Below are 23,731 nucleotides of genomic sequence, written 5' to 3'. Positions count from 1 at the left end.
ATGAATCCACCACTACTGGCAACATTTATTTTTTCTTCTTTATTGGGGGGATTAATGGTTTATAGTCAACAGTAAAATATAATCGTTTGTACACATGTAACATTTCTCAGCTTTCTTTCTTTCTTTCTTCTTTCTTTTTAAATGCCAGGGTTATCGCTGGGGCTCAGTGCCTGCACTACGAATCCACTGCTCCTGGAGGCTCCCCCCCTTTTGTTGCCCTTGATGTTTATCGTTGTTATTATTGTTGTATAAAACAGAGAGAAATAGAGAGAGGAGGTGAAGACAGAGAGGGGGAGAGAAAGATAGACATTTGAAGACCTACTTCACCACTTATGAAGCGACCACCCTGCAAGTGGGGAGCTGGGGGCTCAAACTGGGATCCTTATGCCGGTCCTTGTGCTTTGCGCCATGTGCGCTTAGCCTGTTGCACTACCGCCCAGCCCCCACATTTCTCAGTTTTTCACATAACAATTCAACTGCCACTAGGTCCTCCTCTGCCATCATGTTCTAGGACCTCCCATCCCAGAGTCTTTTACTTTGGTGCAATACAACTCCAGGTCAAGTTCTAATTAGTGTTTTACCTTCTGTTCTTACTTTTCAACTTCTGTCTATGAGTGAGATCATCCCGTAGTCATCCCCTTCCTGACTTATCTCACTTAACATGATTCCTTCAAGCTCCATCCAAGATGAGGTGAAGAAGGTGAATTCACCATTTTTTATCAGAGCACTGCTCAGCTCTGACTTATGGTAGTGTGAGGGATTGAACCTGGGACTTTGGAGCCTCAGGCATCAGAGTCTTTTTGCATAACCATTATGCTGTCTACCCCTGCTGCCTCCCTTCTTAAAGGTATTTATTTATTTATGAGAAAGGTAAGAGAGAGAGAGAGAGAGAGAGAGAGAGAGAAAAGACCAGACATCACTCTGGTACACATGTTGCCAGGGATTGAACTGAGGACCTCAAGCTTGAGCGTCCAATGCTGTACTCACTGTGCTACCATCCTGGCCACCTGGATGAGTTTCTGAATGTACCTTCCCAACCTCACTTCCCTATGGCCTTCCACTTACCCTCGATGGCGTAGATCTTCTTCTGCAGTTCTGTGAATAGATCCTTAAGCTTCTCAAATGTGTCCAAAATCTTGACAAATTCTGTTATGGGAGTCGAGGCAAATATGTGGAGTTTCTCTTGACTCTCCTTGGATTTAAATTGCCTTCCAATCTAGGAGGGGGCAAAGGACAAAGAGCTTGCACCTCTTGAATCTCAGACCAAGTGTGTCTGTTATTTTCACAAGACCGTGGACCCCATGAAGAATGGGGAGTGGGAGTGGTCCGGGAGGTGGCTCAGTGGATTAAACAGATTCTCAAGCATGAGGTCTTGAGTTCAGTCTCTGGCAGCACATGTACCAGAGTGAGGTCTGGTTCTTTCTCTCCTATCATTTCTCATGAATAAATAAGTAAATTGTTAAAAAAAAAAAAGGTGGTCCGTCGGGGAGGTGGCTCAGTGGATAAGGCTTTGGACTCTCAAGCATGAGGTCCCAAGTTCAATCCCCAGCAGCAGATGTACCAGAGTGATGTCCGGTTCTTTCTCTCTCTCCTATCATTTCTCATGAACAAATAAATAAATAAATAACTTTAAAAAAACCAACCTTAAAAAAAAAGAATGGGGAGTGGGATTCAGAAATAGGAAAGCAAGGGGGCCAGATGGTAGCATATCCAGTAGAGCACATAGGTTACCATGCCTGAGGATCCAAGTTCAAGCCTCCAGTCCTCATCTGCAGAGGAAGCTTCACGAATAGTGAAGCAGTGCTGTAGGTGTCTCTCCTCCTCTCTGTTTGTCTATCCCTCTCTATATCTCATTACCTCACTCACTATCAAAAAAGGAAGAAAGAAATGGCTGCTTGGAACAGTGGAACTGTGCTGGCACCCAGCCCCAGTGGAAACCTTGGTGGCAAAGAAATTGGCGTGCGAGAAAAGGAAACAGGAGAAGGTGGTACAGTGGCTAGAGCACTGGAACTTAAAAGCATGAGGTCCCAATATCACATATGCCAGTGTGATGCTCTGGTTCTCTTTCTCTTTCTCTCTCTTAAGTTAGTAAATACATACATTTCATTCTTTCTCTCCTTTTCTTTTTATTTTTTTTAGATTTATTTATTTATTCACTTTTGTTTTATTGTTGTAGTTATTGTTGTTGTTCTTGATGTCATTGTTATTGAATAGGACAGAGAGAAATGGAGAGAGGAGGGGAAGACAGAGGGGGGAGAGAAAGACAGACACCAGCAGACCTGTTGCCACTTGTGAAACAACTCCCCTGCAGGTGGGGAGCTGGGGCTTGAACCAGGATCTTTATGCTGGTCCTTACGCTTTGTGCCACATGCGCTTAACCTGCTGAGCTACTGCCTGACACCTTTTTTTTTTTTTTTTTACTAGAGCATTGTTAATCTCTGGCTTATGACAATGCTGGGGAATTGAACCTGGGACTTTGGATCTTCAGGTATGAGAATCTTTTTGCACAACCATTGTTATCTCCCCTCTCCCTAATAAATAAATAAATAAACAAACAAACAAATCTTTAAACAAAAAAAGTAGAGAGGAAGATGACAGCCAGGGGCTGCCAGAGGCTGGGGCATTGTCCTACCCCGATGATGTAGCGGATGATATCTTGAGCCACATCGATGTTGCCATGGTCGGAAGCTTCACCGTCTGTGATGATGATCATTACTTTGGTGGCATCTGGTCGGGCCCCCAAGTCTTGTCGGAACACCTCATTCCTGTGTTCATGGAAGGGGGGATGTGAGAGATCCCTCCCAAAAAAAATCAGCTGAAGTCTCCCATCCCCACCCACAGGCCCTGCTGTCACTTCACGGTCTCCAGTGATGTCTCCAGCACTCAGCTTCTCACCGTGACCTCCCACTGCTGCCATCCCGCTTGCTTACCTGAACTGGTCCAGCACTGGTCCCTGAGCCCAGGGGTAGAGAGGGGAGGTTTTGTGAGAGTTTTCCCACCTTCACAGCTGCCATACAGCAGTTCCCCCTAAATCACCTAGAAAGGCTGGTGATTGGGCTGAGAAGATAATAATTGCATGTCTGAGGCACCAAAGGTCCCAGGTTCAATCCCCAGCATCATCATAAACCAGAGTCAAGCAGTGCTCTGGTGTAAAAAACAAGCAAACAAACAAAAAACTGGGGGCCCGGCAATAGTGCACTGGTTAAGTGTACAAAGTAGAAAGCGCAAGGACCTGCACAAGGATACTGGTTGGAGCCCTCAGCTCCCCACCTGCAGGGGGGTGGCTTCACAGGTGGTGAAGCAGGTCTGCAGGTGTCTATCTTTCTCCCTCTCTACCTCCCCCTCCTCTCTCAATTTCTCTCTGTCCAGTCAAAAAAATTGAAAATATGGCCTCTAGGAACAGTGGATCCTTATTGGCAGTACTGAGACACAGGGATAACCCTGGAGGCAAGAGAAAAAAGTTTTTGTAATTTTATTTGATTGATTGATAGAGAAGGCAGAGAGGCAGAGAGGAGTGAAAAAGACCACAGCACCAAAGCTTCCTTCAATACAGTGGGGGCCAGGCTCAAACCTGGGTCATATACATGGCAAAACAGTGCACTATCCAAGTGAACTATTGGTATTTCACCAACCTTATTATTTATTTATTTTTTGGAGGTGGGGGATGGACAGAAGAGCTTACCCAATAGAGCACACACTTTATCATGTGAGAGGACCCAGGTTCAAGCCTCCAGTACCACACGGGAGCACCATGATGCAAAGGGAAGCTTCTTGAGTGGTGGGGCAGGGCTGTGGTATTGCTCCTCCCCTCTCTGTCTCTGGGCTCCAGACTTGAAGAAAATGGACTCTTTCACGGCAAGCTTGTGGAGGCTCTCTTCTGCCTCACCCCCCTCAGCCCCCCTCACCCACAGGCACCTTAACTCTCTGCTAGGAGGACCCTGGGGATGGATGGGGCTGTCGAGTTCCTCACAGAAAGGTTCTGGTTAGCTTTGCTCAGTGCTTGTGATATGGAAGAAAGAAGAGGGGACCGAATATGGGGTCAGCTGAGGCCCCAAGTGCCTGCACTGCTCACATACAGCCTCTGAAGACTCAGTGCTCTAGTGGGAGCATCTACTTCTGACCACCACCTCAGTCTTCCTCTGGCACTAGCTCAAGGACAGCCAACTCATGGCCAAGGTGGAGGGGAGGTGGAAACGCTCCTGGAAGCTGCCAAAGCCAGTGGAGCTGAAAATGGAGGGTGACAGACTCGCTGTCAACTATTTTTGATTCTCTCAAAATTTTTGATTCTCTGCAAAAAAATTCCTTCAGCCTCCACACAAGTAGACATAGTGCTCTGGTTCTCTCTGTCATTAAAGAAACAGCTATGAAATAAAATGAAGTGAAGTGAAGTGAAATGAAATAAATGGAAATGGAAATGAAATGACAAAACAGTTCATTTGGATAGTGTGTTGAAAGGGGCCAGGAAGTGGTGCACCTGGTTAAGTGCACGTGTTACCATGCATGAGGGCCCGGGGTTCAAGCCCCTGGAACCCACCTATAGGAGGAAAGCTGCACAAGTAGGGTTGTTCTCTGTCTCTATCACCCTCCCTCACAAGCATGAGAGTCTCTTTGCATAACCATTATGCTGAGTCCCCCCACAAAAGGTTTATTTATTTATTTATTCATTTATTCATTTTTATCAGAGTACTGCTCAGCTCTGGTTTCTGGTGAGGCAGGGGGTTGAACCCAGCCCTTCCTTCTCAATATCTGTCCTATCAGATAAAAAAGTTAACAAATTTAAAACAATTGTTTTAAAATGGAAATAATGCTTGGATTGTGTGCCACTTTGCCATGGACCTTGGTTCAAGCCTGTCTCCCACTGTACTGAAGAAAATTTCAATTCTGTAGGCACTCTCTCTCTCTCTCTCTGCCTCTACCTCTACCTTAGCCTCTGTCTCTCTCTGTATCAGCCTCAGATTCTGTCTCTGTCTCTGTCTCTGTCTCTGTCTCTGCCTCAGCCTCAGCCTCAGCCTCTGTCTCTGTTTCTGCCTCAGCCTCTGCATCTATCTCTGCCTCACCCTCAGCCTCTGCCTCAGCCTCAGCCTCAGCCTCAGCTTCAGCCTCAGACTCTATCTCTGTCTCTGTCTCAGCCTCAGCCTCTATCTCTGTCTCTGTCTCTGTCTCAGCCTCTATCTCTGTCTCAGCCTCAGCCTCTACCTCTGTTTCTGTCTCTGTCTCAGCCTCTGCCTTTACCTCAGCTTCAGCCTCAGACTCTATCTCTGTCTCAGCCTCTGCCTCTACCTCAGCTTCAGCCTCAGCCTCTATCTCTGTCTTTGCCTCTGCTTCTGCCATCCTGGAGTGGTGAAATCCCAAGTGATGACAAAATAATTAATCAGTCAATTGAAATACACAATATGGTCCTTCAACACACTTTATCCAAAGCGAGTTGGTGCAGATATTGGGAGTGGGGTAGAGTGGGGTCGTGATCATAATGAACAATTCTGAACCCCTTAAAGGATTCTTCAAAGATACTGCCACTCAGATTTGGCTTCACACACTGACTTCAGGAGTGGTGTCTTGTCTGGGATGGCTCCACTGCAGCTGCTGTGGTTTTTGATGACTTTCCAAGTCTGGCTCTAGTCCTTCATGAGACCTGCAAATACTTCCTGACCCAAGGGTTCATATGAACCATCCTCCCAGTAGTTTCCTCTTTTTTTTTTTTTTTTAATTTCTTCCAGAGCACAGCTCTCTCTGGCTTATGGTAGGGCCAAGGATTAAAAGTGAGGCGTCAATAAAGAAAAAAAAAAGTAAGACCTCAGGGGCTGGGTAGTGGTGCACCAGGTTAAGCACACACATTACTATACACAAGGGCCCAGGTTTGAGACTCCTTGCTCCCCACCTGCAGGGGGTGCTGTGCAGCAAGTGCCGTGGTATCTCTTTGTCTCTCTCTCCTCTCCCTTCCACTTTTCAGTTTCTCTCTGTCCTATCAAATAAAGGGGTGAGGGAAGAGAGAGAGAGACAGATGGCTACACTGAGCCCCAGTGATAACCCTGTTGGCAATAAACAGAGACAGAACTGACCTCAGAACCCCAGGCAGGAAAGTCGTTTGCCTTCTTATGTTAACTTCTCTGTCCATTTTCTGTTTTTCTTTTTATCACTATAAACTATAGTCTTAAGAGGGATAGTACAGTGATTTAAGCAAAAAACTTTCCTGCCAGAGGCTCTGAAGTTCCAGCTTCAATCCCCAACACCATCATAAGCCAAAGCTGGTAAAAACTGGATTCAGGGGACCAAGCAGTGGCACACCTGGTTAACCGCACACACTACAGTGCATAAGGACCCAGGTTCAAGCCTCTGGTTCCCACCTGCAGGGGGGAAGCTTCACAAGTGATGAAGTAGGGCTGCAGGTGTCTCTCTATCTCTCTCCCTCTCTATCTCTCCCACACCACTCTCAGTTTCCCTCTGTCTCTATCCAATAATAAATAAATTTAAAAAATAGTAAAATAAAGAATAACCGGGACTCACATTGCTCCAGCTGAATTCTTAGAACAACACACCCCATGCTGGACCCAGTGGCTGAGTTCTCAGTGGCTAGGTCCCAGCACTCTGCCCTGGAAGAAACTAGTGCACTTGGAGCACTGCCAAAGGGACTTTCTCCCAGGAAAGGGACTCACGCAACATATTTGATGGCGCCAAAGGTGTTGGTCAGCTCGGCCATGTGCTTCACTTGGCCCAGAAGAGCATCAGGGTCCTTCAGCTTCATATAATCCAAGAAGTTAAATTCCGTCTTGAAGGTGGAAGAAAACTGGACAGCAGCAAACTAGAGAGAGCAAGGAGGCAACAGAACGCTCACTGTCACACAGCCCTTCCCACCTGTCTGTTCCACTCTGCTCCTCCCGCAGGCCCTGAGCCGCTCGGCTGTCCAGCCCTGCCCAAATCGCACTGCTGACGAGGAGGCAGCATGTCAACACATGACGTTTTTGCAGTGAGCCTTGAGCAAACCTCTGCTCCCTCAACAGTGCTCTGGCCCGAGCCCTGTTCTTTCCCTCTGCTGGCCTCAGTCAACACCTCTCCTCACACAATTTGAGTTCAGTTCCTGGTACTGAATATACTAGTGCATTGTTAGAGTCTGCCTGTCTCCCTTCTGTTCTTTCTTGCTCACTGAGGGCTGGGCGGTGGTGAACCTGGTTAAGGACACACATTACCATGCTCAAGAATCCAAACTTAAAACCCCGATTCACAGCTACAGGGGCTGCTTTAGGAGCAGTGAAGCAGGTCTGCAAGTGTCTATCTTTCTCCCTTTCACTGTCTTTCCTTTACATTTCTCTCTTTCCTATGAAGAAAGAAAGAAAAAAAAAAAGAAAGGAAAAAAATGGCTGTCAGGAATGGTGGGTTGGTCATGTAGGTACTGAGCCCCAGCAGTATAACCCTGGTGGGGAAAGAGAGAGAGAGAGAGAGAGAGAGAGAGAGAGAGAGAGAACCATGAAAACTGAGCAGCAGGTAGAACATTTGACCTGTGAGCACATTCCAGGTTTCATTGTTTGTCTTGCTGTGTGTAAAATTAAAAGGAAAAATAATGTCTGCTGGGAGCAGGGGAATCTCACAAGGGTGAGATCCCAATAAGCTAACTGAATAAACAAATGAGTGGGCAGAGGGTAGATAGCATAATGTGTATGCAAACAGACTCTCATGCCTAAGGCTCAAAAGTTCCAGGTTCAATCTCCCATACCACCATAAGCCAGAGCTGAACAAGGCTCTGGTTAAAAAAAAAAAAAAGTGATCCGGGAGGTGGTGCAGTGGATAAGGTATTGGAGTCTCAAGGATGAGGTCCTGAGTTAAGTCCCCGGCAGCACATGTAACAGAGTGATGTCTAGTTCTTTCTCTCTCCTATCATTTCTCAAGAATGAATAAATAAAATCTTTTTTTAAAAAATGAGTAATGACTTTTCTAGATCTTTATTTTTTGTTATCTTTTTAAAAATTTTATTTATTGATTGATTACCTTTTGTTGCTCTTACTGTTTTATTGTTGTAGTTATTATTGTTGTTGTCACTGTTGGATAGGACAGAAAGAAATGGAGAGAGGAGGGGAAGACAGAGAGGGGGAGAGAAAGATAGACACCTGCAGACCTGCTTCACCGCCTGTGAAGCGACTCCCCTGCAGGTGGTGAGCTGGGGGCTTGAACCGGGGGCTTGAACCGGGATCCTTACGCCGGTCCCTGCGCTTTGTGCCACATGTGCTTAACCCGCTGCACTACCAGTTATCTTTATTTATTGGATAGAGACAGCCAGAAATCAAGAGGGAAGGGGGAGATAGAGAGTAAGAGAGACAGCTCTGCTTCACCACTCATGAAACCTTCCCCCTCAGGTGGGGAAGACTGGGGGCTTGCACCTGGGTCCTTGTGCATTGTAGCATGTGCACTCACCAGGTGTGTCAACATGCAACTGCGATCTTACTTATTTACTTATTATTATTATTATTATTTTTTACTGGAGCATTGCTCAACCCTGGCTTATGGAGGTGGTAGGGATTGAACCAGGGACCTTTGATGCCTCAGTCATGAAAGGCTTTTGGTCTAATTATGCTGTCTCCCTAGCCTTTTCTTGAACTTAAACAAAACATTTTATTATTATTATTATTATTATTATTATTATTTTGCCTCCAGGGTTATTGCTGGGGCTTGGTGCCTGCACTATGAACCCACTGCTCCCGAGGCTATTTTTTTTCCATTTTATTGCCCTTGTTGTTCTTATTATTGTTATTGTTGTCATTGTTATTGGATAGGACAGAGAGAAATGGAGAGAGGAGGGGAAGATAGAGAGGGGGAGAAAGATAGACACCTGCAGACCTGCTTCACCGCCTGTGAAGCCAGCCCCCTGTAGGTGGGGAGCCAGGGGCTCGAACTGGGATCCTTGCACTGGTCTTTGTGCTTAGGGCCATGTGTGCTTAATCTGCTGCGCTACTGCCTGCCCCCCCCATTTTAATTATTGATTTATTGAGTAGAGACAGAAATTGAGAGGGAAAGAGGAGATAGAGAGGCAGAGAGACAGAGACACCTGCAGCCCTGTTTCACTGATCATGAGTCCTCCCCCCTGCAGGTAGAGAGCAGGGGCTAGAACCTGGGTCCTTGGACACATAATATGTGTGCTTTATTAGAGGCACCGCCACTGGGCCTCCCTTTCCCCCTTTCCAGAACTTTAACATATGTCTTTGAGTGCTTCCTACTGACCCATATGATACTAAGGAGACCGAAGGAGCCAGTCTACAGCAAGAAAGAGAAGAGGGGAGCAAATTACTTCCGGCTCTACTGCCCACTGCCAGGAATCCCAGCGAGAGTGCTTACCTGGTAGGAAGAGTTGCTGAGTTTCTTCATCACATCCTTCATGAAGTCCAGGATTTTATGGAATTCATCTTTCCTCATGCTCCCGGAGCCATCGAACAGAAATACCAGGTCAACGTTGCCCTTTATACATTCTGCGGAGACCAAACGCAATGAGGTTGGTCAAGTGTCCCAGGCCATAGGCTGCTACCAGGAGGCATTGTCACCCAGTGACACCCCCACTTCCTCACCCTGATAGCCAGGGCGCCCTTGCTTCTCAGGACCCCTCAGATTCTGGTGGAAGAGGTAACACTGGCCACTCAGGTAGATATTCTGGTCACACATCCGTGCCAGCCCAGGGTCACAGGCCTGAAGGGAACACAGGGAACAGAGTTGGTATTTTCCCTGGCTGAATGGTCCAGTCCAGCCACCACTTCACTGGAGGAAGCTCATGTACTGTGGTGTCTTTCCCTCTCTTCCTCCATCTCCTTCTGAAAAAATCATCCCAGAGCAGTGAAGCCCTGACAATAACAAATAAACAACAACCACCACAACAACTACAATAAAAAGAAGCAGTCCAAAAGTGGTGCAGTGGACAGAGCACTGGATTCTTAGACATGAAGTCTTGAGTTCAATCCTTGGTATTACATTTGCCAAATTAACACTTTGGTTCTCTCTCTCTCTTTCTTCTTCTCTCTCTCCCTTCTCTCTCATTAATAAATAGTAAAGTCGGCAAAATAGCTCACTTGGATAACATGCTGCCTTGTCTTAAGTGTGGCTCAGTTTTGAGCCCAGCCTTCACTGCACTGAAGGCAGCTTTGGTACTGTGGTCTCTTTCACACACTTTCTTTCAATCTCTTCCTTTTTCTACCTCTATCAAAAACTGAAATAAATAAATAAGCAAGCAATAAATACATCTTCAAATGGGTTAAGTGCAGGTGGTGCAAAGCGCAAGGACCGGCAGAAGGATCCCAGTTTGAGCCCCCGGTTCCCCACCTGCAGGGGAGTCACTTCACAGGCGGTGAAGCAGGTTTGCAGGTGTCTATCTTTCTTTCTCTCTGTTTTCCCCTCCTCTCTCCATTTCTCTCTGTTCTATCCAACAATGATGACATCAATAACAACAACAATAACTACAACAACAATAAAAAGACAACAAGGGCAACAAAAGGGAAAATAAATAAATAAATAAAAATTTTTTTTCCTCCTCCAGGGTTATTGCTGGGCTCAGTGCCTGCACCATGAATCCACCGCTCCTGGAGGCCATTCCCCCCCCCCTTTTGTTGCCCTTGTTGTAGCTTCGTTGTGGTTATTATTATTGCCCTTGTTGACGCAATTCGTTGTTGGATAGGACAGAGAGAAATGGAGAGAGGAGGGGAAGACAGAGAAGGAGAGAGAAAGATAGACACCTGCAGACCTGCTTCACCGCCTGTGAAGCGACTCCCCTGCAGGTGGGGAGCCGGGGGCTCGAACTGGGATCCCTACGCCGGTCCCTGCGCTTTGCGCCACATGCGCTTAACCCACTGCGCCACCGCCCGACCCCCTAAAATTTTTTTTTTTTAAAGTTGAGTTCTACCAGGCTTTGCTCTGGTAAAAAAATAAAAAGAAGGAGGAGGAGGAGGAGGAGGTAGAGGAGGAGGATGAGGAGGAGAAGAAGAAGAAGAAGGAAAGAAATAAAGTTCTTTAGGAATGGTAGAACTAAGGAGGTGTGAAGCCTTGGCAAACTACTGAAAGAAAACAAAAACGGAGTCCTTGCTATTTAAGTTAAAGACAAAAGTTCATCAGTGACACAGGAGGTGGTAGGCTGGTTGAACTTTGAACTTAAAAAGCATGAAGTCTCAAGTTCAGTCCCTAGCACATCATATACCAGAGTGCTGCTCTGGCCCTGTCCTAGCTCTCTGTTTCATAAAACAAACAAAATCAAATATATTTTTAATTTTTTAATTTATTATCTTTATTTATTCAACAGAAATAGAGAAGCAAGGGAGACACAGAGACACTTTCAACACTGATTTACCATTTGCAAAGCTTCCCCCATAGGTGGAGACTGGGTGCCGAACCTGAGTACTTGCACATTATAACATGTGTGCTGAACCGGGTGTGCCACCACCCAGCCCCAAATAAATATTTTTAAATGGGAAAATGATCCAATTTTTTTTCAAAGAAGACGAACAGCTGATCAAAAGGTACATGACAAAGGATTAGACATCACTAACTAGGGAAATGCAGATCAAAAACAGAAAGCTGACAGTAGAGCTGACACCACGTCAAAACAGAGTCTTACCAGAAGATGTCCATTTGTGGGGTCTGTTGCCAGCGTCATTCCCAAATACTTGGAGGTGTAGTTGGAACCTATAGGCAGCACAAAGTTGGTCTGGAGGATCCCAGGCGATCCAGGGGGTGTCAGTGGGCATCTGGATTCCCCTGAACCCAACAACTCCCCCTTCTCTGCAACCACTTACCACTCAGGCTGACTGACTGGCAGGTCCCAGATCCCGGCTGGCACTGATAGAGAGACCCCGTGCTGTTCCCCTCACCGGGAGCTCCCACAACAATCCTGGTGAGAAATCCCACTGGTGAGATGGAATGGTATCTACCCCCCTCCCTCTACCAGTTAAGGGAGCTCGGCTCCCCTTACGATCTGAATGCGATTTGGTAGCTCCCTGGTAGGGAGGACCTCAGCCACCTTCTCTCCATAGTGACTCCCAGGCAGAGAATCTGGCATCTTTCTCTCCCCCTCTCTGTCTTCCCCTCCTCTCTCCATTTCTCTCTGTCCTATCTAACAACAATGACATCAGTAACAACAATAGTAACTACAACAATAAAAAATAAAATAAATAATAAATAAAATTTAAAAAGGAGAGCTGGGGAGACAGCCTAATGGTTCTATAAAAATACTTTCATGCCTGAGATTCTGAGGTCCCAGGTTCAATCCCCAACACCACTATAAGCCAGAGCTAAGCTTGTTCTGTCTTTCTCTTTTTCACTAAAAATAAATAAATAAGAGGCTATCAAGCAGTGGTGCACCTGGATACATACACATGTTACCATGTGCTAGGACCTAGGTTCAAGTCTCCGGTCCCTGCCTGCAGGAGGGAAGCTTCATGAGTGGTGAAGCAAGTCTGCAGATGTCTTGTTTCTCCCTCTCTAGTTTCCCTTCCTTCTCCAATTTCTCTCTGTCTTATCAAATTAAAAATGAATATTTTAAAACAAGCAACCTGTTTTTTTAAAGGATAGAAATGTAATCTCTGCCTTCAAGACCTTTGTCTAGTCAGAGTCAAGATCCTAGGACGTGTAGTAAAGTGTCTGAGGGGCTGTGGTGTTTCCCCTTTTCTTGGACACTGAATATGGTGCTGTGACCACCCTGGATGGTTCTGACTCAGCCTGTATGGACTTGGCTGCTGGGGCTTTCCACTCCCACCCTGCCCTACCTCAGTCCCACTGATTGTCAGGCTCTCCCAGACGGGAAGGGCCTTGTGGCCTGCACTTTTGCCTGCTGGTCAATCCAGTGTGGGTGTCTGGGTTGCCTGGGGCGCAGGGCAGGGAGGACTGGGGCAGCAGCTCACCCATCTCCAACCTGTAGGACTCGGTACCCAAAATGCCTGCCAGCGAGCGGGAAGGAGAAGTTCTGCACATGCCGTACATCCAGGTTGTAGCTGGAGGCCAGGGCTGAGGGAGGCAAGAGGGGCTGGTCAGCCATTTCTGCCCAGGAACCACTTCTGGCCGGGATCTTCAGCCACATACCCAAGCTGCAACTGACCACAAGAACCCTATGTCCCTTCCCCCTGGCCAGAGACACACCAGGCAGGGCTCAGCCTGCTCCTGGGCTCTGAACTTCCCCTTGGGGCACTTGATTCAAGGAAATATGGAAGCACGACTCTGCAGTGCAGGGCCTGGGAGCACCAAGGACTTCCTGTTTGGCTTCTCAACAAAGAAGGAAGGATGACAAAGCTGAGGAGACAGACCGAGGGGCCCCCAGAGGCACAGAAGGTGACCAGGTTCCCAGGAGGACACAATATGGGGATGCCCCAAGGCAGGGTGCGTCTCCCCACACTCCCACTTCTCCCTTAGGCCTGGGGCCCCTATACCCAGAGAACCCAGATAAGTAACTTTGGGCTTCCTCCTCCACACTGTGGCTTTTCAAGTTTCCCTAATTCTTCTGAGGCCACCTCCTCTCCCTCACCCTCCCTCACTCCCCACCGCACCATGGCCCATCATGCCATCTCGCTTGCCCACGCCTGGCCCCCATCTCAGATATCCCAGACAGCATTGCAAATTTCCCAGCTCCCCTTCCTTGCGTCTGCTTTTCATCTGGGCATCCACCCCATGGCACTGCAGGATGTCAAATACACTGACCCTCTCAATGCCCGGGTGGAATCCCAGCCTTGCTTAGATGGCACAGGAGGCAACGCTGTGGGAATGGTGGACCCCACTGGCCCCAGGTGCCACCAGACACCTGCCTTTTGAAGGGCCTGCTCTCTTGCCTCTTAACTCTTGTTGCTTTGGTCTTCCCTGTACATCTTATGCTCTGGGCCTTGTCAATACTCTATGTGCTCTGGCTTTCTTTCTTTCTTTCTTTCTTTCTTTCTTTCTTTCTTTCTTTCTTTCTTTCTTTTCTTCCTTTCTTTTTCTTCCTTCCCCCACTCCCCCAGGATGCCAGAGCACCACAATGCTCTCTCCTTCAGAGCAACCACTAACTCACTCACTCCAGTTCCACAAAGCTGCTCAACCTCCCCAGCCCCAGACACATGCCTGCTCCCCAACCCCTCCCCTGCCCAGCCTCCCCAGCCTCCCCAGCCTCCCCAGCAACGTACCAAACAGCAGAGGCCCCAACAGCAGCAGCCTGACTAGGAAGATGCAGGAGCTCATCTCTGGGCAACTGGAAGGCCTTGACCTGGGCTTAATCTCAGAGGGCCCCTTGGGACTTTCTGGCTGCCTAGATGAGATGGAAGAAGGAAATGATAGTGCCCTGCCGCCTCTTGAGATGGGACTTTCTCACAGAAGCTCCAATGTGGTGACATTGGGGGGGGGAGTAGTGACTGGAGGGGTTGTGAAACCGCGTGGGTTCAGAGAGGAAGTGTGAGCAGGTTAGAGTTTCCTGTGCCCGCTTGTATATTCATAGCATCCAGAAGCCAACAGGGCCATCAGCTGCCTGCATCTCCTACCTAAGACCTGCTGGTTGCATCTTTTGTCAACATACCAGCTCAGCAGTGGGCTTGCAAGACAAGCTGGGCTCCCATTGCAATGGGATGTGATGTGGGCACAAAGAAAGAGTAAGGTGGAAGGAAGGAAGCTAGGAACACAAGAGAGGTGAGATAGCATTGAAGGAGGTCCAAGATCCATGGTTAAAGAAGAAGGGCAAAATATACAACATTTTCATTCTAAAAAATAATAAAAATATGGGGGCCGGGTGGTGGCCCACCTGGTTGAGCACACATGTTACAGTGCCCAAGGACACTGGTTCGAGCCCCCGGTCCCCACCTACAAGAGGAAAGCTTCACGAGTGGTGAAGCAGGACTGCAGGTGTCTATCTCTCTCTTCCCTCTCCATTTCTGGCTATCTTTATCCAATAAATAAATAAAGATAATAAAATTTTTTTAAAAAAATAATAAAAATATGGGCAGGGGTAGATAGCATAATGGTTATGCAAAGAGACTTTTAAGCCTGAGGCTCCAAAGTCCCAGGTTCAGTCCCCCTACTGCCATAAACCAGAGCTGAGTAGTGTGCTCTAGTAAAATAAAATAAAATAAAATAAAGTAAATAATAGGTGGCCCAGGAGGTGGTGTAATGGTTAGAGAGTTGGACTTAAAAGCATGAAATTCTTGGCCTGCGTTGTGGCTCAGTGGATAAAATATTGCTAACTCTCAAGCATGAGGTCCTGAGTTCAGTCTCCAATATCTACATGTTCTAGAGTGACACTCAGTTTCTCACCCTCTCTCCTCGTCTCTCTGAAACAAACAAATAAATAAACAAACAAATCTTTTGAAAACATAAGGTCCCTAGTTGAATCCCCATCATCTCATGTGGGAGAGTGATGTCCTGGCTCTCTTTCATGTCAGAAAATCAATCTTTTGAAAAGATTTTATGTGTTTGTTAATGAGCGAGATAAAAGAAGAGAGGAAAAGAGCGTCACTCTGGTGCATATGCTGTTGGGGGTTGTCCTCAGACCCTCATGCTTGAGAGTCCAAGGCTTTATCCACTGACCCCTTAGCTGGACCACAGTAAATAAATTAAAAATAAATAAATAAATTTCACAGGATAGGGAAAACATTTAAAAAGCATATGTATGATTCAGGACTCTACCTAGAACTTGAGAACTTGTTTGGAGGTTCCAGCTGGGGAGAGAATCTACTCGTATACCCTCGACTGAAGACCAGCCCGTCTCTCTTCAGGGAAGGCCATCGTTTTTTGGTCAAGCACATAGCTTTGGGAGGGATACACATGGAGCTTTGAAAGAGGAAGGGGACACCCGCCTAGCCAGCCAGATGAGCCGAATCAACCCTGAGGATCAATGGGGTGACAGATGTTGCAGCCAGATAGCCCTCACAACCTCTATCCGGAATATATAAAAAGTTTCAGGAGTAGGGCGGTAGCGCAGCGGGTTAAACGCAGGTGACGCAGAGCGCAAGGACCGGCATTAGGATCCCGGTTCAAGCCCCCAGCTCCCCACCTGCAGGCGAGTTGCTTCACAAGCGGTGAAGCAGGTCTGCAGGTGTTTATCTTTCTCTCCCCGTCTTCCCCTCCTCTCTTCACTTCTCTCTGTTCTATCCGACAACAATAATAACAACCACAACAATGATAAAAAAGGAAAACAAATAAATAAAATATTTTTAAAAAGGAAATTTTTTTTAAAAAGACAACTAACCCAGTTTGGGTTTTTATTATTATTATTGTGTTGCTGTTGTCGTTGTTGAATAGGACAGAGAGAAATGGAGGGGGGGGGAGACAGACATGGGGAGAGAAGGATAGACACCTGCAGACCTACTTCACTGCTTGTGAAACGACTCCCCTGTAGGTGGGAAGCCGGGGGCTCGAACCTGGATCCTTAAACCGGTCCTTGCGCTTTGCGCCACGTGCGCTTAACCCACTGCGCTACCGCCCGACTCCTTCCCAGTGGGCAAGACATGTGAAGAGCCATTTCTTCAAAAAGGATGTGGAAATGGCCACTCAGCAAATGAACAGATGCTCAACACCATCTGTCGCTAGAGAATGCAAATCAAAACCAAATTAAGAGAGACAAGGGAGATAGGGTAAGGGCAGTGCCCAGGATTTGCTTGTGAGAGGTCCCAGGTTCGATCCCCAGAGTGGTGGTAAAATAAAGAAGAAGAAGAAGAAGAATAAAATTAGAAATTAATCCCCCAGGGAGTCGGGCTGTAGCCCAGCGGGTTAAGCGCAGGTGGCGCAAAGCACAAGGACCGGCATCAGGATCCCGGTTCGAACCCCGGCTCCCCACCTGCAGGGGAGTCGCTTCACAGGCTGTGAAGCAGGTCTGCAGGTGTCTATCTTTCTCTCCCTCTCTGTCTTCCCCTCCTCTCTCCATTTCTCTCTGTCCTATCCAACAACGACAACAACAATAATAACTACAAGAATAAAACAAGGGCAACAAAAGGGAATAAATAAATAAAATAAATATTAAAAAAAACATTTTAAAAAAGAAATTAATCCCCCAACAAGGGCAATAAAAGGGAAAATAAAAAATTAATTAATTAATCCCTTTTACTATAAGGACAAGACATAGTGGGAGGAATGTTGAGGGAGAGAAGGGACCACCCAGAAATGGGAGTGGTTGCAGGTATAGGTGGAGCCTTTGGCTTTAAAGGGGTGAACTTTTGGGGGCATAGTCTTTTCTCTCCCAGGACCACCATACCACCATGTGACCATCTAGCTTGTAAGTGGGTCGGGTCCCCCTTCTCTCTCTCTTCTTGTCCCTCTCTCCCTCTCTCCATCTCTCTCTCTCGCTGTCTCTCTCTCTCTCTCCTAACATGTTTTTGTGTCCGATAAAGTTTAATTTACCTGGAAAAAAAAACAAGATAACACTTCACAAACATCAGGATGGCAGAAAGAAGGAGAGAGAAAGAGAAAGAAAGAAAGAAAGATAAAGAAAGAAAGAAAGAAAGAAAGAAAGAAAGAAAGAAAGAAAGAAAGAAAGAAAGAAAGAAAGAAAGAAAGAAACAGGGAGTCGGGCGGTAGCGCAGCAGGTTAAGCGCAGGTGGCACAAAGCGCAAGGATCAGCGTAAGGATCCCGGTTTGAGCCCCCGGCTCCCCACCTGCAGGGGGGTCACTTCACAGGCGGTGAAGCAGGTCTGCAGGTGTCTGTCTTTCTCTCCCCCGCTCTGTCTTCCCCTCCTCTCTCCATTTCTCTCTGTCCTATACAAAAAGAAAGAAAGGAAGAAAGAAAGAAAGGAAGGAAGGAAAAGAAAGAAGCAAGGGAGGCTGGGAGGCCAGGTGGTAGCACACCAGACTGAGTGCACTCATTACAGTGCACAAGGTCCCATATTCAAGACCCACCAATGAGGGTAAAGCTTCAAAAGTGATGGAACAGTGCTATCTTTCTCTTTTTCCCTCCCTCTCCTTTCCCTCTTAATCTCTATCTCTATCCAAAGTAAATAAATAAACAAATTTAAAAAAAAGAGCAAGGTGAAGAGATGCAAGGAGAACTACTGGGCATTGCCTGTGAGGCTGCAAGATGGTGCAATTACTATGAAAGTCAGTTTCAGTTTCTAAAAAAAGAAGTTAAATGTCAGGCTACCATATGACATTGTTATTGCTAAATATAAATCAAAAGATTTCAAAACTTAAGTTTATACAAAATCCCAAATTAATGCCCTTAATCAAAAATGTGGTACACACACACACACACACACACACACACACACACACACACCTGGTAGAATATTATTTGGTCATGAAAAGGGAATTAACTCAAGATATGGGCTATAACATGAGTAACCCTTGTTGTTATGCTAAATGAGAGAAGCCAGGCACAAAAATGCCATGTGTTCATGATCACATTAGACCAAATGTCCAGAATAAATGAATAGCAAAAGAGAAAGTAGACCAGAGGGAATGAGGTTGTGGGAAGGAATACTTAGTACATATGGGGGAGAGGGTGATGAAATATTTCTGCATTAGTTATATTAGTCATACGACTTTGGGAATCTGTTTAAAACCACTAAGTTATACAATTTCAAATAATGGGTTTTATGAAATGCGATTTCTTTTTTTTTTCTTTAAGAAAGGAGACATTAACAAAACAAAATTAAAAACATAGGATAAGAGGGGTACAGTTCCACACAGTTCCCACCACCCGATCTCCATATCCCATCCCCTCCCCTGATAGCTTTCCCATTCTCTGTCCCTCTGCGAGCATGGACCCAGGGTCGTAGTGGTTTCTATCTGAAAAAGTGACAAAGCAAGAAGAAGAAGGTGGGGAGACAGCACAATGGTGATGCAAAAAGTCTGGCATGTCTGAAGTTTCCAGGCTCCCCAACAGCACTCTTACAACACCATTAGCCAAGAGCTGTGCGGTGCTTGTGCGGTGCTCTGGTAAAGTAAATGAATAAATATGTAAGCAAATGGCAGACAAATTAGTTGGGTGAATAAGTCAGGAAAGACACATCACCAAACCCTAAATGGGCTTCTCTTGCACAGAAGAAAGTGTGTACATTTCTGTCTTGTCTGAATGTGTTCCAGTGAGGATATGCATAACTGGAGTAATTAAACAAACAAAAAATAATAATAAAATAAGGACCAGGCAGTGGCACACCTGGTTAAGCGCATACACTACAATTTGCAAGGCCTTGGGTTCAAGCCCCTGGTCCCCACCTGCAGGGGGAAAGCTTTACAAGTGGTGAAGTAGAGCTGCAGGTGTCTCTCTGTCTCTCTCCCTCTCTGTCTCCATCCAATAATAAATAGATAAAAGAAAAAAGAAAAAATAATATAAATAAATAAATAATAAAAATAAATAAATAAACCAAAGGGCCAGGTGGTGGCGCACCTGGTTGAACACACATGTTATAATGCACAGGGACCCAGGTTCGAGTCCCTGGTCCCCACCCGGAAGGGAAAAGCTTTATGAGTGGTGAAGCAGGGCTTCAGGTGTCTCTGTTTTTCTCCCTCTCTATCTTCCCCTTCCCTCTTGATTTTTGGCTGTCTCTAGCCAATAAATAAATAAAGATAATTTTAAAATGTAAAAATAAATAAATACATAAACCAACATCATTAAGAACGGGAGAGAATAGAGGAACTGCATTTGTTTCTGGGAAGATGGTAAGACTTTCAGATTCCTCTGCTGTCAGAAAATGCTGATTCAACCTACCATTTCCAGTGAGACTATCCTCAGGAAAGATTTCCAAGCAGATTTTTATTTATTTATTTATTTATTTATTTATTTACTGCCACCAAAGATATCACTGGGGCTCTGTGCCTATACCATGATTCCAGATTCCAACACCCCCCAGCGGCCTTTCTTTCCTTCCTTTTGTTTTCTCTTTCTCTTTCTTTCTTTCTTTCTTTCTTTCTTTCTTTCTTTCTTTCTTTTTCTCTTTCTTTTTCCTTCTTTCACAGAGACAGAGAAATAGAGAGGGATGGGGCAAGGAAGAAGAAAGAAAGAGTGATAGAGCATGAGCAAGGAAGAAAACACAGTGATTCTGCAAAGAAACTCTCCTGCCTGAGACTCTAGGTCTCCGGTTCAATCCCCAGCACCACCATAAGCCAGAGCTGACCAGTGCTCTGGAGGGAGGGAGGAGATTGCTGACAGTGGCACACATGGTTGAGCGTACATATTGCAGTGTGCAAGGACCCAGGTTCAGGCCCCTGGTCCCCACCCGCAGTGGGAAAGTCACATGAGTGGTGAAGCAGGGCTGCAGGCGTCTCTGTCTCTCTTCCTCTCTATCTCCCCCACCCCTCTTGATATCTGACTGTCTCTATCAAATAGATAAAGATAATTAAAAATTAAGAGAGAGAGAGAGAGAGAGAGAGAGACTTGCAGCCCTGGTCCACTGCTTGTGAAGCTTCCCCCCTGCAAATGGAGACTAGGAGCTTGAACCTGGGTCCTAGCACATGGTAGTGTGTGGGCTCTGTTGGTAAGTAACCACCCAGACCCCAGATCAGATTACTTATAATCTACCACCAAACAGCCACAAGCAGACTGGCTTCTCAGAATTAAAGGATATCAGGTCATCGTTTCCAAATGCTAGAGAAAAATCAGACATCCAAAAGATTTCTTTGCTTCTCTTAGAGCAGTTCCAATTCCCATCTAAGCCAATTCTTTGGGTCTGAAGTTACAAACAGAATAGATATTTTGACATTCAAATGTTACTTACAGAAGTGGGCTCTAGAGAAGGCTTGGGAGGTGGTGTGGTAAGCAGGGCACTGAACTTGGAAGTAAGAGGTCTTAAATTCGATCCCTAGCATCCCATACTATAGCATAGTATAGTCTCTCTCTCTCTCTCTCTCTCTCTCTCTCTCTCTCCCTCTCCCTCTCCCTCCCCCTCCCCCTCCCTCTCCCTCTCCCTCTCCCTCTCCCTCTCTGCCTCTCTCCCTTTCTCTCTCTCTCCCCCCACCTCTGAAAAATAAATAAAAATCTTGGGAAAAAAAACCTAGAGAGCACTTAACAAATTGCTCAGTGGACGGGTCACTGGCTCCAGCACCACATGGAAGTGCCACAAAAATTGGGGGGACAGGTGGGGGAGGCAGAACAGAGGTGACTTTCAAACATCAGGTCCTGAGTTCAACTCCTGGCATAGAATGTGCTTAGAATGATGCTCTTATTCTCTCTCTCTCCCTCTCTACCTTAAATAAATAAATATTTGAAAACATAACCAATGGGGAGTCGGGCGGTAGTGCAGCAGGTGAAGCGCATGTGGAACGAAGCACAAGGACCGGCATAAGGATCCCGGTTCAAGCCCCGGCTCCCCACCTGCAGGGAAATCGCTTCCTAGGTGGTGAAGCAGGTCTGCAGGTGTCTATCTTTCTCTCCCCCTCTCTGTCTTCCCCTCTTCTCTCCATTTCTCTCTGTCCTATCCAACAACGATGACATCAATAACAACAACAATTAATAACTACAACAACAATAAAAAACAAGGGCAACAAAAGAGAAAATAAATAAATAAATATTAAAAATAACCGGTGGAGAGCCAGCAAAATGGCTCACTTGGTTAATGTACCGCTTTGTCATGTGTGTGCCACAGGTTCAAGCCTGGCTTCCACCACATTGAATGATACTTTGGTGCTGTGATTCCCAACCCCCGTGTGTGTGTGTGTGTGTGTGTGTGTGTGTGTCTAAACAATAATAGTGGGAATAATAATGGAGGGGGCTCTCTCCTGCTTTCTTTCTCTAAATGAAATAGTTGATATATATATATATTTATATATATAGAAAGAGAGAGAGAGACCACAACACCAGAGCCTCCTCTGGTGCCACAGAATCTCCCTTGGATCCTTGTGCTTCTTACTATGTGTGCTTAACTGGTGTACTTCTGCCTACCCCCTCCCCATATCTCTCTCTCTCTCTCTCTCTCTTCCACTAGGCTATCTCTGGTGCTCAGTGCTGGTATGACTGTACTATTCCTGTGGGCCACTTTTTTCTTTTTCTTTTTTTTTTTTCTTTTGTAGATAGAGGGTGAGGCAGAGAGAGAGAAGGAGAGATGCCACAGCACTGCTCCACTGCTGGGGAAGTTTCCATGTGGTGCTTGAGGTCTTGAATTTGGGGTTTTGTGCGTGGCAACATGTGTACTCTACCAGGTAAGCCAGCTTCCTGCCTTGCTCCAGGCTTCTTCTTCTCTCTGTCTTTTCTTTGTGACTCTTTTCTGAAAATAAGTAGAATTTTACAAATCTAAAAGAAAAAAAATCATATGACCAGCTAGGAGTATCATCTCAAAGAAGTACCCCTACTCCTAACCCTCTCCTACACACATCCCCACTTGTTTGGTCATCATCACTGATTTACTGCTTTACTGCTTCAAATACAAAGACAGAGACAGAGGGAAAGACAGCACAGCACCAAAATGTCCCTCAGATTGGTAGGGACACAGCAAAGCAGACACCCTTCCAGGTGTCTGGCAGAGGAGAGAGAGAAAACCAGAGCATCATTCTGGCACATGTAATGCCGGGACTCAAACTCAGGATCTCATGCTTGAGTGTCCAACGTTTTAGCCACTGCACCATCTCCCAGACTAGGTTCCCCTTTAAAGAGCCCCCCACATACCTGGCACACATCCTCCTGGCACTCGGAGAGATGGTCATTTCAGTCTTCGCTCTACTGTGCTCCCAGGCAGTGTCCTCTGGAAATGACTCAGTGAAGGGACTTAGCTGTCAGCACTGCCTGGCTAGCAGCTGACACTAGGTTCCTGCCGCCAAGCACACACTCATTTATGTACTCTGGTATGGTTTCCAGTATAAGAAAACAAAACCAAGAATAATTCCCCCTTCCGTTTGAGGACTATAAGCCTGAGGAAGCTATGAGCTACCAGGAAGCGGTAAGTTTCTAGAATGTGAGGGCCAGAGTAGGCCATTCCCGGGCAGCTTCAGGTGAGGGAGGGTGGGCCTGGGGACGTCTGGTCAGACTGAGAACCGAGCCTGGGGCTAGGGAACTGAGGCCAGACAGCATCCACATTGGCTGGCTCTCTCGAGACAGTGAGGCTCCGTGGTTCCACTCCCAAGAGCTATTTCATGAGATCTGTGCAAATGAACTCACACTTGCCCCACTGGCGAGTGACCAGGCTGGAGGGCTTCTGGGGCCTGGGGAGACGGTGTTTGAAGATCGAGCCGGGGAGCTGGATGACCCAAGTCCTCTGTCTTCTTTGAAGGTGAACACAGGGCTTTTTTTTTTTTTCGTTTTTAAAAAAATAATTATATTTATTTATTTAGTAGAGATACAGAAAGAAATTGAGAGAGAAGAGGGAGGTAGATGGAGGGTGACAGGTGGTAGCACAGTCAGTTAGACAGTGTATGGGTGGAGGGTAGATAGCATAATGGTTATGCAAACAGACTCTCATGCCTGAGGCTCCAAAGTCCCAGGTTCAATCCCCCCCCCCATAAACCAGAGCTGAACAGTGCTCTAGTAAAAAAAAAAAAAAAAAACAAACAAACAGTGCATGAAGCACAAGGACCCCGGTTTGAGCCCGGGACTCCCCACCTGCAGATGGAATGCTTCACAAGCAGTGAGGCAGGTTTGGAGGTGTGTCTCTATTTCTCTCCCCCTCCTCTCTCAAGCTCTCTCTGTCCTATCCAATAAAATGGAAAAAAATGACCCCAGGAGCAGTGGATTTATAGTGAGCCCCAATGATAACACTGGAGGCAAAAAAAGAAATAAGAAAGGGGGTAGGGAGAGAGAGAAAGAAAGAGAGAGAGAGACTCAGTACTGTTCATGAAACTTCCCCTTGCAGGTGGGAACCAGGGGCTTGAACCTGGGTCCTGGTGCACTATAATGTATGCA

At 46.4% G+C, this 23,731-nt stretch overlaps 1 protein-coding gene across 3 annotated transcripts in view; it reads right to left on the bottom strand.

The window, feature by feature from the left end:
* ITGAL (integrin subunit alpha L) overlaps nucleotides 1–22,559 on the bottom strand; it is a 52,752-nt gene extending 30,193 nt beyond the window's left edge. For 2 of the 3 annotated variants that reach the window (XR_009544993.1, XM_060173040.1), the window contains exons 1-10: nucleotides 22,502–22,559; nucleotides 14,109–14,230; nucleotides 12,861–12,963; nucleotides 11,757–11,851; nucleotides 11,579–11,646; nucleotides 9,549–9,666; nucleotides 9,322–9,452; nucleotides 6,654–6,799; nucleotides 2,633–2,765; nucleotides 1,066–1,216 (exon numbers count right to left, since the gene is read on the bottom strand). Coding sequence is in view for 2 of the 3 variants with exons in the window: in XM_060173040.1 (XP_060029023.1) it covers nucleotides 1,066–1,216; nucleotides 2,633–2,765; nucleotides 6,654–6,799; nucleotides 9,322–9,452; nucleotides 9,549–9,666; nucleotides 11,579–11,646; nucleotides 11,757–11,851; nucleotides 12,861–12,963; nucleotides 14,109–14,230; nucleotides 22,502–22,539 (1,105 nt within the window). In the remaining variant the exon portion in view is untranslated. Of the gene's footprint in view, nucleotides 1–1,065; nucleotides 1,217–2,632; nucleotides 2,766–6,653; nucleotides 6,800–9,321; nucleotides 9,453–9,548; nucleotides 9,667–11,578; nucleotides 11,647–11,756; nucleotides 11,852–12,860; nucleotides 12,964–14,108; nucleotides 14,231–22,501 lie in introns of those variants that run through there. The other variant, XM_060173041.1, reaches the window with a different exon arrangement.
* Between the last annotated feature and the right edge of the window lie 1,172 nt (nucleotides 22,560–23,731).

Source organism: Erinaceus europaeus, chromosome 15 (assembly GCF_950295315.1).
Source record: "Erinaceus europaeus chromosome 15, mEriEur2.1, whole genome shotgun sequence".
Lineage (NCBI taxonomy): Eukaryota > Metazoa > Chordata > Mammalia > Eulipotyphla > Erinaceidae > Erinaceus > Erinaceus europaeus.
Note: the sequence above shows the minus strand (reverse complement) of the source record. Positions and strands in the feature narration are given on the sequence as shown.